Source organism: Carassius carassius, chromosome 43, assembly GCF_963082965.1.
Source record: "Carassius carassius chromosome 43, fCarCar2.1, whole genome shotgun sequence".
NCBI lineage: Eukaryota > Metazoa > Chordata > Actinopteri > Cypriniformes > Cyprinidae > Carassius > Carassius carassius.
Genome location: NC_081797.1, coordinates 19,302,541 through 19,319,447, shown reverse-complemented (window position 1 = coordinate 19,319,447; position 16,907 = coordinate 19,302,541). Strand labels below are relative to the sequence as shown.

General features: G+C 33.6%; 1 protein-coding gene across 5 annotated transcripts in view; it reads left to right on the top strand.

The window, feature by feature from the left end:
- The window catches only part of LOC132124966 (serine/threonine-protein kinase BRSK2-like), a 238,580-nt gene that overhangs the window by 187,383 nt on the left and 34,290 nt on the right, over window positions 1-16,907 (top strand). For all 5 annotated transcript variants that reach the window (XM_059536139.1, XM_059536137.1, XM_059536138.1 and 2 more), the window contains exons 5-8: window positions 3,291-3,407; window positions 10,464-10,497; window positions 10,613-10,681; window positions 15,310-15,456. In XM_059536139.1, the coding sequence (XP_059392122.1) occupies window positions 3,291-3,407; window positions 10,464-10,497; window positions 10,613-10,681; window positions 15,310-15,456 (367 nt within the window). The remainder of the gene's footprint in view (window positions 1-3,290; window positions 3,408-10,463; window positions 10,498-10,612; window positions 10,682-15,309; window positions 15,457-16,907) is intronic.

Below are 16,907 nucleotides of genomic sequence, written 5' to 3'. Positions count from 1 at the left end.
TAATAAGAGTCACAAGGAGATCGTTTAATAAATCTGAAATTAGCACAAATGCACTTTCTTTGCTTGTGTTATTTGACTTTCTGAGTGCACATCTGTGTTATATTTATATGTGCCACTGGAGAAAGTTCCCCTTGTGAAATCCCAGTTTTCAACTCAGGGAGTGTTTCAAAAACTGTCAGTGGTAATGGATGATAATCATCATGTTTGGTTTTGGTGGAAAAATAAGATTACTTTTGTCTTACTGTCAAAATGCATTAGTTTGTTTCTTCATAATATTTAGAGAAATGTAGCATTACATCACTTGCTTACCAGTGGATCCTCTGCAGTGAATGGGTGCCGTCAGAATGAGAGTCCAAAAAGCTGATAAAAACATTACAGTAATCCACAAGTTACCCACACCACTGCAGTCCATCATATACTGACCTGAAAAGTGGAATGCTGTGTGTTTGTAAGAAACAAATGCACCTTTAATATGTTTAACTTTCAACATTTAACCATACCTTCTGTGTGCATTTTTCTCCTGATTCAGGGAAGACAGCTTTTTTTCAATGGAGAAAGCTTTGTTCGCACAATTTCGCTTTTTCGCTTCACAAGATGTTAATTGATGTACTGGAGTGGTGTGGATAACTTGTGGATTATTGTAATGTTTTTATCAGCTGTTTGGACTCTCATTTTGACGACACCCATTCACTGCAGAAGATCCATACATTGGCGAGAAAATTATGCAATGTTACGTTTCTCCAAATCCTATACTGGATGACCTGAGACTGCATAAATTGTCCACAAATGTAACATATGTGACTTTAAAAAAAAAAAGTGGTACATGGTTTGATTTTACCTATAGGGAATGCAGTTTATTTTTGAGAATTGCACCACTGGCACCTGTTGGTTAAAACTAATATTCCACTATTTCGCACCTGGTACAAATGCATGATGTCATACATTTTGGGTGGAGCTCCATGTCACCGTTTACATGGTGTCTTCGAATTCTGTAATATGTCACTGAGTGGAGAAAGTGTTCTTGAAATTGTGAAATTGTGCACGTAATTCTAGAAATGTGCATTAAGAAAGTAAATTAGCCAACATTAAATAGCCATCATGCAGAAAAGCCAAAGCAGAGCACCACTAAACATGTAGACATACAGTACTTGTTCTGTAATTAAACACTCTCATAATTAAACCGCTGTGAACAGCATGTGATTAAGATAGATAATGTACTATTGCATGTGCCGCCTGCTGCTCTTTACATTACAGTAATGTAAAGCTTGTTTGAGTCCTAATTGAGCCAATTTATTTCTTTAAAAATGTTCATTCCTTCATTCCAGTGAGCTCTTTGCTGTTTTATTAAATATGACAGTCTAGAAGAAGACATGAAGTTAGTAGGATGGCTTGGTTTGTGGATTTTAAACATCTGTCATTTGCAGATAAGCACCAAAACACAAAACATCAGGACCGGCACGACCCAGCAGGCCACGTTGAATATTTATAATAATAAGTACAGCAATCCTTCGTTGTGCAGATGCTAAACAGATACTCTTTATTAGGTTTTTATAGGAAGAAACACTGTGGTTTTGATTGTAACCATAAAAAAATATATTAAGCATCATTTAAATGCAGATCTCTATCAGCAAACAACATAACAACATGCGCGTTACAAATTTAAACTATCACTGGGCCAATAAATATGCAATTTAAGAGCTCATGGTGGACTGAGGGAAACATTTGGTGCCTTAGTGGCAAATACAAACCTGATACTATCAAAAACCAAACTAGCATGCAGCTCAATTTGCCCCATTTCTCCATTAACCTGCAGACCAGAGGCGTAGAAATTAGCCTCACCGCTCTTCAATTAGGAAAATATAGGGTCAGCCACTGATCATATCAACAAACAGTTTCTGTTCAGGAGAGATTATGACATTAATATGTCAGAAAGTGACTTTAAAGAGCCATTATGGATGTTCCCGCTGTCACAGCAAATAAACTCCACCTTTGTAATTTTTCCCATGAACGTCGTTGAGGCGTAAATCTTTTCATACTCACTTTTATTAGCCCATGTGAGATTAGGGTTCATAAATGTGTTTGTGTGTTCATTTTATGTCCACTTGGAGGGAAACTGTCTCTTTAGTAGACAACTATATAATCTTTGATGTGATGAAGTGAACATCTACACATGTCAACATTCACATCCTAAAATCTAGGTTTGTTCAGAAAAGTTTGTTAGGCTTATTTACCTATGAAAATGTGTCAACTAGATATTTTTCCAAAAGTTTCTAAATATGTGTAATTTATTTTGGCTATGTTTTTCACAATTTCTGAATATAATTATTTTGTTACATTTAAACATTCAAAATATGCTTTGTTTAGCATAATGTCCTTTTTTGTTATTTTGCTTTGCTTTGTGTTTGTTGTTTTGCTTTATTTTTGTTTTTGCTTGTTTTTTTTTTTTGTTTTGATTTTAGTTTTTATGTTTTGTTTTGCTTTTTGTTTAGTTATTTTGCTTTGTTTTATGTTTTTTGTTTGTCTGTTGTTTTACCTTGTTTTTTTGTTTTGCTATTTTGCTTTGTTTTGTGTTGTTTTGCATTCCTTTGTTTTGTTGTTTGTGTTGCCTTGCTTCATTTTATCTTGTGTTTTTATATTTGTTTTGCTTTTGTTTTGTTATATATATTAAATATATACATATTTTATTGTTTTGCCTTGCTTTGTTTCTTTGTTTGTGTTATTTTACTTTGTTTCCTTGTTTGTTTTGCAAAAAGTGCTTTGTTTTGTGTTGCTTTTTTGCTTCATTTATTTGTTTGTTTTTGCTTTAGTTTTTTTCTTTGCTCTGTTTTTTGTTTTTGTTTTTTTATTTTTTTTGCTTTTTCTTTTGTTATATTTGTTTGTGTTTTTTTTTGTACTGGTTTGCCTTGCTTTTTTTGTGTTGGTTTACTTTTTTTATACAATACTTTTGTACAAAGTCATCTTGCTTCACAGAGTGAAAATAGCGTAAGCAAATTAATTAGGAGAAGGTTTTGAATTAATTTCACTGGTTGGAAGCAGCTAATTCATGTCCGCCTGTGGTCAGATGACACATTTGTCATGACGGGCTCCCACAGGCTCTTGTAGACTAGTAATGCTGAAAGAGAGAAACCGAAGAAACTGAGATAATTGAAAATCATCTCATTACAAGTTCAGGGACCCATCTAGTCTAGCTAATACAAGGTCTGATATACTGTAAGATACAGTGTTGCCCTGAGAACTCAAGGCTCAGTTTTCTCATCTCATTTTCTTCTCCTTCATCTGCTCTTGTACAGTCACAGGGATCTGAAGCCGGAGAACCTGTTGCTGGATGAGAAGAATAACATCAGGATAGCAGATTTCGGCATGGCATCCCTGCAGGTGGGAGACAGTCTGCTGGAAACCAGCTGTGGGTGAGTGAAACGGAGTCTCATTATAACATTAATGATCAGGACAGTCAATGCCTTCAGCTCAGACTGAAAATCTTTAAGTCTAAATTTAAGATTGATGTAAATGAGTTGCATATAAAATGTCCATCCATTTGGATTACACAGTTTAACATAAACTTAATGGCATGCATATTTTTTACGCATACAAAGATGATACTGGTAAGATTTCTGTAATATTGCTAATAAAGTAAATGTGTTTTTTAACTACTAGGTTTATACAGCATAAATAGGGTTATACTGTATATATATTTATAATTAATCAAACCCATTTGTTTCAGTCTCATTTAACTAATTATATATCCCATGTTACACAACTAGCCAAATTTAACGTTCATACATTTAAAATGCAAAAATGTAATTGTTTTCACAATAAACAGATTTATATTGATTCAGTTTAAAGCAGTACATTGTGAAAATTAAAATCAAATCAAATTAATTCAACAGGAAAGATGAGAGGATACAGGAAAAATATTTCTGTAATCGTGATTTTGATTACTTTAATTTGCTGTACGTTTCTTCATGTTAAAACTCTTTAATTCTAATGGATGAAAAAATATGTGCAATTCAAATGCATGAATCTTAAATTTAAGCCTAAAATATCTATTTTCAATGTACTCCAGAGTTGGCAGAGTCACAAATGCATTTGTATTTGTGTCCAATTTTATTATATATGGTGATTACACCTATTAGGGTCTTTCTAGATGTATTTTATTTTGTTCTCCTGAACTCTAGTTATATTGCTAGTTAAGTTTTCTTGGTTGTAATTTAGTTCTTCATAAGCATTTTCATCCTCTCCCTGACCCATATTAAACAGGTTTTTGTCACTGTATCTTTAAGACCTCAATAAATTAAGCATGTCTCATATGATTGGCTTGTTTATGATTAGTCTGTTATGATTGTTTTTTTATGTGAAATGACTTACAGCATCTCTCTGCAAACTGTTGGGACCGACTGACAAGGAGCTTGGTCTTGAAGACTGAATATTCATTTTTTTGATTCAAATGAGAAAGAAAATCCTGTTTTTCATCATGAATGTACATCTATAACTCATAAAACTGTCACAGTCTGCATCACATATCAGCAGCTTATTTTGCTTCATCTAAATTGTGTTACTAATTAGGCAGATTTCATGAAAACTGTCCAGAAATGTCTGCTACATATTTCAACACAAAAACAACTAATAAATGATATCTTGTGCAGTGAAAAAGCAGCTTATTTTAGGACCAGTAATATATTTTTTTTCTTCAGTGCTTTCAATGTTTACATTTTTTTGCAAAACATGATTTCTGGTGATCCTCTGATGATGATCTTTCTCCAGAGGTTATGTGTGTGAGTGAAACATGCTCGTGTTTTCTCAGACTAGATGCACAGCTTCAGACATTAACCAGTTATTCACTCAGAATTCAAATAAATGAAAACTTTCTTCTCAAAAACATACTCTACCATTCCAATGATTGTGGTCAGAATGATTTTTTGTATTGTCAAAAGAAGTCTCTTCTACATACCAAGGCTGCAGTAATTTGAAGAAAAACTGTGTTATTAAAGCTAAAACTAAAGACTAAAACTAATATCATAAAAAACCTATTATATAATTTATCCATTATTTATCCATTATTTAACCAGGCAAGTCATTAAGAATGTCTTTTTCAATAACAGCCTGGCATATATATATATATATATATATATATATATATATATATATATATATATATATATATAGTGAATAAAAATAAATGTATAGAAAAAAAATTATAGAAAATGAATTAATAATAATAATAGTCAAAAACACACAACAAAATTAGTAAATTTAATAAAAATTAAAATGGAAAATATGCAAATAAAAACTTCAAAATGTGAATAAAAATTATAGTAAAAAAATCTATATCTCATGCTTAATAAAACTGATCAAAAAGAAAATAAATTATTTGAAGAATACATATTTTTCAATACTGTAAAAGTTTAACTTTTATTCTTCATAAGGTGTGTTTTTATGAATAAAATAAAAATGTTTTGAAAAAAAAAAGTAGATCCATTTAGGTGCATTTTAAAACCCGTGGTTCAAGTTCGCGTTCAAAATTTATTTCAATCCGATATGAAGTAGGAAAAATACGTGAATTATTCTAAATCAAATTCTTTTAAAATCTTTGCATTGCTTTTATTCATTAATGTCCAGTTGAGTTTAAAAAATGTGCAGTTTAATGCGAAGTCACTCACGTGGAAGCAGCCAATGAACTTTGAGCTGAGTTGTATGACCCGCCCCCTCTGACATCATCAGTGTGATTAGTCTTTTCTTCTCGTTTCATCGAGGCCTGGGCTGGAGAGATACGAGCACGACTCATTTATTGCCCTTCATTTCTTTCTTACTATCATTATTTCTCCCATCACATGTGCCACAGAGCCTCGTGTCTTTCGTCAGTAGATTAATTTAGCCTGACCTTTAGGATTACAGCCAGCCGTGGCCATAGATTAAAGCTGAATGCAGGGAAGTCAGCGGGGCAGAGTGACCTCACGTTATATAATGAGTCCGTCCTGTACGCTCACCGCGGGTCACGAGCTTCAGCAGCGGCGTGACTCAACATCTTCTATCAGGATGAATCTGTGAATATCCCATCAGCTCCTGATTCTGATCCCAGTGTCCTTGATGTTTTACAGTGACCCCACAGCTCAGGGTCCGGCTCACTGCACATTCAGTTTCTCACAGATCACGTCATACACACCTCATACACACATACATGAAGCACCCTTAGGGAGAGACAGATGTTTGAATGTATTTCAAATTATGGAAAATTATAAAATTATAGTTTTTTATTATTTTTTGTGGTGATTTATGAGTAATGTTAGTTTTATTTAATTCTTCGTTTGAAAACATTCATTTTATTATTTTGCACTTCATTCAATCATTCACTTTATTTTTATTATTTAATTCTATTCATTCATTCATAAAAAAATCATCTATTTATTCAACCCACTATTTTAAGTTATTTTTTTATTTACTTGTTTTATTTATTCATTAATTTATTCATCGTTAAAACATTCCTTTCATTAATTTCATTCATTCATTCATTATTTGTAAAAAATATTTGTACATTGATTTTGTTTGTTTATTTAATCATTAATTTACTCATTTGAAACATTTTTAGTTATTTTAAAGAATTCATGAAAAATATTTGTTCATTAATTTTATTTGTTTGTTAATTTAATAATTCCTTTCTTCTTTTGAAACATTTTTTATTTATTTATTCCGACTTCATTAAAATATTTATTAATTCATTTTATTTTAATTCGTTTATTAATTCAATCGGCTGTTTATTCATTCATACATTTAAAAACTCAAATCATTCATTTTATTGGATCAATTCATTAGTTCATTTAAAGTCTGTTCATTCATTCATTTGTTCGTTTATTTGTTCATTTGTTAATTCATTCATTTGTTCATTCATGTAATTAAAAACTCATACAGCATTTTTATCAGTTTATTTATTAATTCCTTTGTGTATCATTCATTTGAAAAATGTTTTATTCATTTTTAAAATTAATTCTTTTAAAAACATTCATTCATTCATATTTTTAAAAAAGGTAATTAATTGTGTTTAACAATTAATCAATTTAGAATTTTTTTAAATTCATTTAAAAATATTGAATTCCAAAACTCTGAAATAAATGTATTAATTTGTTAATTCATTCAAAAATATTTGATATTTATGATTTTGATATTCATTTTGTCACTGATACTTTAAAAGGAGAACATTTGTTCATTCATTCATTTGTATATTCATCAATATAAAGTTATTAAATAAGCACTTTTTATTGACTCAGAGCTTCATGGATATCTTCCGCTGGAGTTTATGGTGTTTATTGTCAAGTGCTTATTACCACACACTATTTTGGGCTAAATGATCATTGTGCATCGTACTAAAAAGAGCCGTTTGAACCCATATGTCTGGTGGCGCACACCCACATCAGTTATGAGGCATCTCATATCTGCCTGTCATTGGTTGACGAGTTTTGCAGAAACGAGCGAGGAAATGAACTCTAGCAAACATCTTGGAGTAGATAAATGATCAGGCACCACGCGCTGCGGGGGTCCTCCATAAACTCATCCCTTAATGGCTATATTTTTATCTCTAATTTGCCTTCCTCATCAACATAAACAATGAAGACATTCACGGCCTTAAAACATTGGATTCGTTTTGATCCCTGCGATTTAACGCACCTGCTGCGAAGTAAAACTGTGATCGTTACGCCTTCAGGATCCTAATACGCAAACATCCCGTCGAGGCTGACGTGTTGAGGGCAATGATTTTTGAGTTTGACGTTTACTGAACAGATTCCATAATGTTTTATTATAAAATGGCTGCTGCGTGTTAGAATCAATAAATACACCAGTCCCAGAACCGACTTCTAAATGATGAAAAACACTTTTGTGATGCATATTTGTAGACTAGTCTGGAAGAAACTACTGTATGTGCTGTTGCAACCCAATATGAGATAAAGTCAGAAGTATTATACCATTCTACTCTTTCATAGTTGTTCATAAATATGAAAGGCTATTTCTACCACAGGTTAAAATAAATAAATAAATACATAAATAAATAAAGTAATTGCAAATTTTTATCTCACATTTATACTTGTGTATATATATTATCAAAATTCTGAAATGCAAACTTGAAATTTCGACATTAACTTCCGACTTGGACGTTTTTTTCTCTGAATTCTCAGATTGCGTCCCTCAATTCTATTATTTTGATTTCAACAATAAACAATGAAAAAAAATGTTGAATGCAATTTTATAGTTCTGAATTTTTTCCTCATGATTGTAAGTCCATATCTTACATATCTTCTCAAAATTAAAAAAATTAAAAAACTTGCAAATTCTGAGTTTATTAAAAAAAAAATGTAATTGTGAGATATAAACACAATTTCGAAAAAGCTTGTGATCAAGAGAAAAAAGTTGCAATTACCTTTTTAGTTTTTATTATGTGATGCAAACAAAAGAACAGAATTATGAAATGTACTGTAACCTCTGAATTCAGAGAAAAAAAATCAGGATTATACGATGTAAACTTACAAGTACAAGTTTATAACTTGTAATTTTGAGATGCAAACTCAGAATTGTGATGTAATATTTTGCAGAAATAATTTGCGGGGGAACAAATGTCTGAATTTTGAGATACTGTAAGAAGTTGCCATTTTAAAAAGAAAAGTCCAAATTGTGACGTATGAATTCACAATTGTGAGGGGAAAAAATTCCGATTTTTGAGATAAAACAGAATTACTAGATAGACTTGCAATTCTGTGGAACAAAAAAAGTCTGAATTGTGAGATAAGAGAGTTACAGTTATTATTTGTATTTCTGTGGCGGACACTAAAACAGAATTTCAATATTCAGAGAGAATTGAGAGAAAATAAAAGTAAAACTGTTTTTTTACTACAAAAAAAACCCACAATCACAGGAAAAAAAGTCTGAATCAAAAAAAAAAATCTTCGGGGATTGGGTGGGAGGGGGTAGGTCTGATGAACAGTTTTATTCATGAATTTATTTTTATTCCAATTCAGAAACAAGCTTCCTTCTTCTTACGTCTCCACATCACGCAGCTTTTCTCTTGACGTTTCTAGTGCTTCTGTATGCAGTTGCAGTTCTTCAAGTCGAATACATTAGATGATAAGCCAAAGCTCTCGCTAACAGGTATATTCATATTTGCATAGGCGCACGCTTGTGAAGGTATTCGAGGGATCATGGGAGATGCTGACAGCTCACTGAGCAACTCTCCAAATAATGTGATTAGCTCTGAACGTGCACGTTTATCTCCGAAAAAACACGCTCACACTTGCGTCGATGGGAAGAGTGTTCTGTGGAGATGCACAACACTGTTGTAGAAGAGGATTTGTCGAGAGAGATTAATGGAGACAGGATGTCAGCTGGTGAAACAGGAAGTATCGTCAACATTGTGTGACCCTAATTACTCGGGGAAGACGTTATCGTCGTCTTTAGAGTGTCTCTGTCCCTCCGAACAGATCTTGATATTAATCATTCTGAGCAAACAGTATCACACGTCACGGAGCAGTGCAGATGGGGAACGTCTGCTCAAATTCAGAGCACTTTTGGGAATTACAGCTTGTCTTCTATATTTATATGTTTATTGGACAGAAACTAAAATTATTCAAAAGAGTTTGATGTTGCAGGTCAGACTTGAACCACTGTCATCCCAATGAGCACCACAGCTGTGATGTTTCAGATCTATCTATCTATCTATCTATCTATCTATCTATCTATCTATCTATCTATCTATCTATCTATCTATCTATCTATCTATCTATCTATCTATCTATCTATCTATCTATCTATCTATCTATCTACAGTTAGGTCCATATATATTTGGACACTGACAAAATTTTCATAATTTTGGGTGGCTCTGTATGTTACCAGAATAGAATCAAAATAAAACAAACAAGATGAAATTGAAGTGCGAATTTTAAGCTTTAATTCAAGAGGTTAAACAAAAATGTAAGATAAAATGCTTTGGAATTACTACCATTGCATTTTTATACTGCAAATCAGTACTTTTAAATTGTTGGTTTCATTGAATCAGTTTAAAATATGAGTCCCAGAGATGCTTTTAAAAAATATAAAATGTAAAAATTCAAATTGGTAATGTGTTGTTAAAGTGCTGCAATGAAAAAAAAAAATTATATACTCACATACTAAATATTGATCACAATTTATCAAATGTAAATATTGTATTAAATAAAAAAACATATTATTTGTTTATAATAAAATAAATCACTATATATTGAGGCATTTTGTATGGAAAACAATTGTAATATTAAATTTTTATTGTAAAATTGCACTTTTACTGTAAAATTTCTTGGTTTAAACATATTAATGTACTTGGCAGCAAAGGTTGTTTAATGAAGGAAGAAAACGGGAGAATGTAAAAGAATTAAAATATGACAAACATATCGAGAGATGACTAGCAGTGATTACCGTGGTTAACTCGAGCTGATGTTGTCTTTCCACAGATCTCCTCATTACGCGTGTCCTGAAGTCATCCGGGTGAGTTTTGGCTGGCTGTCAGACGTCCTGCTTGTGGAAGTAAAAAAGAGACCAATGAATGTGTGACCTGATCTGATCTGGAATCAGCATTTTGACTCTGTCTTGTCTCTGTCAGGGAGAGAAGTATGACGGAAGGAAAGCAGATGTTTGGAGCTGTGGGGTCATTTTGTTTGCTCTGTTGGTGGTGAGTCACTCCGGACTTTACCTTACAGGAATAGTTCACCCAAATATAACATTTCTGTCAACAGTTACTCACCTTCTTGTTGTTCTAAACTCATATGACTTCATTTATTATGAAAAAATTATATATATATTTTTTTTTTAGTTTTTAGTGTATGGAAAAGAGCAGCATGAACATGACAACCAAATATCTCCTTTTGGTAAAGTAAAGAAAGTCATAGAGGTTTGACAGAATTTCATTTTTGCGTGAACTATATCTTGATTATGGCAACTATCGTCTCTTCAGTCTGCTTAAATTGTGTAGAAAGACACGAACTACAATCAAACACATTGTATGATGTTGCTTGTTTTGACAGTGCGATGGATATTAAAGTTAAACTCACGTTTTCAGAATGTTATCAGCGATCCTTTTTCTTCAGAAATGGTATTTTGTGGAAATGAACATGCATATTTGAATGAAGGATGGGAATTGGTGTTTCTAAGTCCCAAAGACAATGCAGTTCGGAGCAAGGATAGGACGCACCTCTGCACTGCATTATTAGCCGATTTTATTGGAAATGTTTTACCTGCACGTCTGAAGCACAGCAATATCCCCGAGAGTTCCAGCTCATCTGAAATGCTCTTGTTCAATTTTGAGAGTAAAATTGAGACCCTTGAGTCTGAGAGGCTTATCTCTCCACACAGAGCCACTGGTCTGCATTTTAAAGCCGAGCTGGATTGTTTTTGACATTCTAGAAATGATGACGACTGACTCATTTCTTCAGATATCGTTCAGAGGACGTCTGTGACTTCAGAGCTGCACATTGCATTCAAACGACGACTCAGGAACTTCAGCTCAACTTTTCTTTTCTTGCATCACCTCATCTTGGTTCTGGATATGGTTTTGTCTCTTATGTTCTCATCTCATTTTATCTCATGGCACCTTGTCTCTACTTTTCTCTACTTTTATTTTACCTATTGTGTCTTGTCTCATATTGTCTTGTCTCTTCTGTTGTCCTCTCTAATCTCATTTTCTCTCATCTCACATCTCTTTATCTCGTCTCATTTTGACTCTTATTTTGTCTCAGTTTGTCTTGTTTTGTTTGGTCTTGTTCACTGTTTTGTCTCTTCTGTTTTCTTTCCTCATCTCATTGTATCTTATTTTCAGTGTTGGGAAGGTTACTTTGGAAATGTAATAGGTTACAGATTACAAGTTACCCTATTTAAAATGTAATAGTAGTGTAACTTTTTTAATTACTTTAATAAAGTAATGTAACTAATTACTTTTGAGTACATTTTGATTACTTTTATAAATTTCTAATGAATGTTAATTTGCAACTGTTAATCATCTTCAACCATTTTACACCATGCAGGTTTAACCTTAAAGTAGTGCTCAATACTGTCAGACTTTCATCATTCTTCATCACCTAAATTAAGATGAACAAATTTGAACACATCCACCACACAATCAGACTTTAGTACTGACTTTTACTTAGAGATTGATCTGAAGTTCAAAGCAGATTTAAAATCAAAAGAAATAGTTTATAGATACTGTTTTTGAAACCAAATCTTTGCATAACTACAGGCATCTAACTGCATCTAACAATGGTTTGGGGAAAAATAGTTAATAAAAAAATAAAAGCATATACATCAACTCAAATACGGTTATCTAATAAGCATGTGTCCTATTTTGTGTACTAAACTCCTGAAACATTGGTGTCTTTTTGAAACACTGCTGTCTCTTTGTATATGATATGATGATAGTTTCTCAAAATAAGTAAAAAATGCTCATGAAGTGACTGTTCTAGAGATTAATTTCCATGAGGGGCGGACTGGGGAAAAAAATAGGCTGGGAAATCTCACACTCATACACCCACAACCCATTCTGAAACATGGACAACCCTATTTTTTTTGGACCTGACATGAAAAAGATTTGAATCCTTAGGTTGGGGACATGCAACGTAATTAAGAGTTCTCTCCTGAACTGCCCCTTCACTTCCATTATCCATCCATCTCTCTCATGACTTTAATACTGAAGATTTTTATTTGACTTTTACCATGTTTTGTAAGTGCAATTTTGTTTTTTTGGCAAATGAATTACCACTTGTATTTATTTTTACTACAAATTCCATAGTTAAACCACGGTTAGTGCCATACCATAGGCTATATTAATTATCCTAAGGGTTGTGATTTTGTATCCACTAGCTCCCCCTAAACCTATGATAAAATATGATGATTTGTCTGCTAACTTACTGCTGTAACATTACAAAAGATAATAATGACGTCGTTTATACAGTATTTTGAGTGATTGCGAGCAATGTGCTGCTGCTGCTTGACTAAGTAAACAAAGACAAAACTACATTAGCATATTTACAGATGAAACTGACCTGCACCTGAAACCCTGAACAGAAGTGTCGCTTCTCTGCTCCAGCTGTGCGCTACAGTTCACTCGGGTCTCTCTCTCTCGCATTGATTACTCGGAGTCTGATCCAAACCGTTCGGCGGAGGCGCGGAGAGCGCGCGAGCCCAACCATTGCCAGTCACGACTAACCGATTCATGATATATTAGAAATTTAATTATCGAATGGCGGATTCGGAAATAATAGCTTTAGTATATTCGGCCTGCAATTATACAATAACAATATTAAAGTAGAAGGCCAAATCGTCTGCCAGGCCACCGCGAATAGTCCCGGTTCTCCCGATGTCCAGTCAGCGCCTGATTTCCACAGACACGCAGAACGTGCAGGATTCATATTCAGTCTTTTTGCGGCTTAATATTCACAGACATCTGTCCATATCGGGTTTTGATTCAAGTGTACTGACCTACTTTTGATTTATTCGTCCAAAATGTGTCATATTGCGTCCGCGTTATAGGCTGAATTCCATTTTTATGACTGGATTCTACAAATGTGTTTTCCGCATCTCGGAGATTATGGGCCATATGTCTTAGTGCAATTTGGGAAAGAAATAAACTGTATGTGGATGTGTGTAAATATTCAAATGTAATCCTCTTTGTAATCGTTACAATTTTCATAAGTAACTGTAATTTAATTACTCATTTTTTCTTAGTAACTGTAACTGATTACTGTTACATTTATTTTGTAATTAAATTACGTAACGCCGTTACATGTAACTACTCCCCAACACTGCTTATTTTCCATCTCACATCAACTCGTCTCGTCTCATGTTGGTGCTTTTTTCACTTTGTCTCATCTTATTGTATTTTATCTCATTTCATTTGGTCTCGTCTCATGTTGTTTTGTCTCCGCTGTTTTCCATCTCATACCATCACGTCAGCTTGCATTGTGTATCATCTTCTTTCATTTTGTCTCGTCTTATTCCATTTCATTTTGATCTTGTCCCATGATGTCTTATCTTTTGAATAGTATTTCTCATTTCTTTCTCATCTGCATTTCATTTTATCTCAGCTCTTGTCACCTTTTTTTCATCCTGTCTCATTTTGTCTCTTTTTTTCATTTAGTCTTCTTTTGTTTAGTCTTGTGTCATATTGTTTTGTCTAGTCTGTTTTCCTCTCTCATTTAACTTTTTGTCTCATGTCGTGTCTCCTCTCCTTATCTGGGTTTGTCTATTCTCTTCATTCCTTTTGTCTCGCATACTGCATCTCTTTTTGTCTTGTCTCATCTTGTCTCATTTTGTCTCTGCACTTTTTTCATAGTGTCTCATCTAATCTAGTCTCATTTATTGTAATGTCACCTCGTCTCATTTTTGTCTATTCTCTACTTTTTTCACCTATTATGTCTTTTCTCATTTGGTCTTGTGTCATATTGTCTTGTCTCTAGTCTCGTCTCATTCTGTGTCGTTTTGTCTCATCTTGTCACCTTAACTAATCTCATTGTTGTCTCTTATTTTGCCTCATCTCACTACATCTCATTTTATCTTTCGTTTGGTCTACAGTTTATTATTTCATCTCTTCTATTTTCCTCTCTCATCTCATTGCATCTAATTTTCTCAGTTTCTCCTTGTCTCGTCTCCTTTTTGTGTCTCTTATTTTGTCTCATTACATTTCTTTTGGCTTGTCTTCTTTCATCTCATCTCATTTTGTGTCCTCTGTTTTTATTTAGATTTTTTTCCTCTTTTCAACGCATTTCTTTTTGTCTTATCTCTCGGTGTCTTCATATGTCAATGTGTCTTTTGTCTCATTTCGCATTTGTTTTTCTTTTTCTTTTCTGTTCTGCTGAAGTTCATTCAGTCGTCCCTTTATGAAATATATATTGACCTGCTGTGGAAAGGCAGACAGCACCAAAACCAAAAATAAAATTGAGTTCTGACAGACTGTGCTTTGGCGGACTGAGTCGATGCTGAATGCACAAAATCCTCTCAGGTCCAAAGTGATTGGAGTGCATTTATGCTCTCGTCCTGTCTCTTTTATTTTTTGTTATTCCTCCGTTTTGTTTTTCACCAGAAATGACAATGAAACCTCATCACTCAGCTGTAGCATGTCAGCAATACCGACAGACCCCTTACATAAGAAGAAGCAGTGAAGTGAGAGTTAATAAATGAAAACTTAACATTTATGGGTCAATCCTATTAGCACGTTTCTTCTAATTTGTTCTTCTTCTCCAGAGATCCTAATAACTCAGAATTTCTCCTCAGACTGATGCATTTTCTTTTTGTTGTCTGTCTTTCGTTTAGGGGGCTCTGCCGTTTGACGATGATAATTTAAGAAACTTGTTAGAAAAAGTGAAGCTGGGAGTCTTTCACATGCCCCATTTTATCCCACCGGACTGCCAAAACCTTCTGCGAGGAATGATCGAGGTCGACGCCGGCAATCGGTTAACGGTAAGAACTGAGTTAGCTATATAACATCAGTTTTATACATATAAATGCTTGATTTAATTAAATTTTAACCCTAGTAAACTAAGTAATCACCAACTGTAACAGTAAAAGTAATTCTGTCCTGTTTGCATAATGTCTGGTCTACGTTGCAGTTTGCAACGGACCAAAACAGTGCTGCCACCTTGAGGAACAACTTATTAGTGCAAAACAAATTAATTGCACATGTGCGACCTGCGTGTACAAAGTGTGTGGGTTACAAAAATTGGTGTAAAGTACACAGACCCTCACTTATGCATTAAAACCAAAGTATATTTTGGGCTTTAGACAACACAAAGTCGGACAACATGCTGTGGGTCGTGTTCCATTGGTTGCAGATGTTTTTCATGTATGATTAATGCGATGAGATGCTAAATAGTATGTTAGTGGTTAGCAGTCAGAGACAGGTAGGATTTAATCTCGAAAATGTATTTCTCTGGCGTTTCTTGTTTTGGATTCTTGATACTGTCACTCAGTGATAAAGAGAAAGAGGGATTTGAAATGTAAGTTTGATGTGCAGATAGTAAACTAGTCGGACAGTTCAAAGGTCGTGTGTTTGGAGATCAGCTCAGCGTGTCCATGCTATCACTGTGACCTTTCTCTCCTCACAAACAGGAAGTGGAACTCTGGCTCCACATGAAAGTTCTGTATTAATATCTCCATTTATTCCCCTAGAATACAAATGGACACTTCAGTCTCATTTCTTTGCAATTTCAGAAGAAAACCTCAGAGGAAAAGCTGTTAGTTAAAAGAAAGGGAGCTGAGATCTCCTGCGTGACAGTCGTCTCGCTGAACATCGTCTCGTTAGCTTGTTCTCGTTACCTTTTACGAGTGTGGCATTTTAATGAGTCATGAGTGGCTTTGAAGGACAAGCCTGCAGGAAACACACGTCTTTAAATCACTGATGGAGTTTAATAGCGGCTGAATTGACATTGAAAAAAAAACATCTTCACAATAAGCAATGATTAATTTCCTCAATGCAAAATTCACAACAAATATTACTGAAAATATCAGACAGCTGTTTCTTATAACATACTGGAATTGGACTTGGACTTTGTGGTAAGGTATTATTAATAACAGTTTGATTGAATATGGATTGAACTAAAAAAAAGGCCTCAACAATACAAGGTACATCTATATATCACATTTGTCGATCACATTTTCTTGTTCTAAAAAAAAGGAACCATTTTGTTTTCTGTGGCAAATTGAATATTATTATTTTTTTCAAACGCCGAGGATTTAAATATGTAACTGATGAAGATCTAGCTCTGTGGAAATTGTGAGAAAGATTTGTGAATATTATTAAAGCATAAGCTCTGGGTTTATTAATTTTCTTATTGTTGACCCATAATAAATAGTCAATATATTATTTATTTCTTATTCAGAACGCAGCTCTATTTTTTTGTTTTTAAAAATCA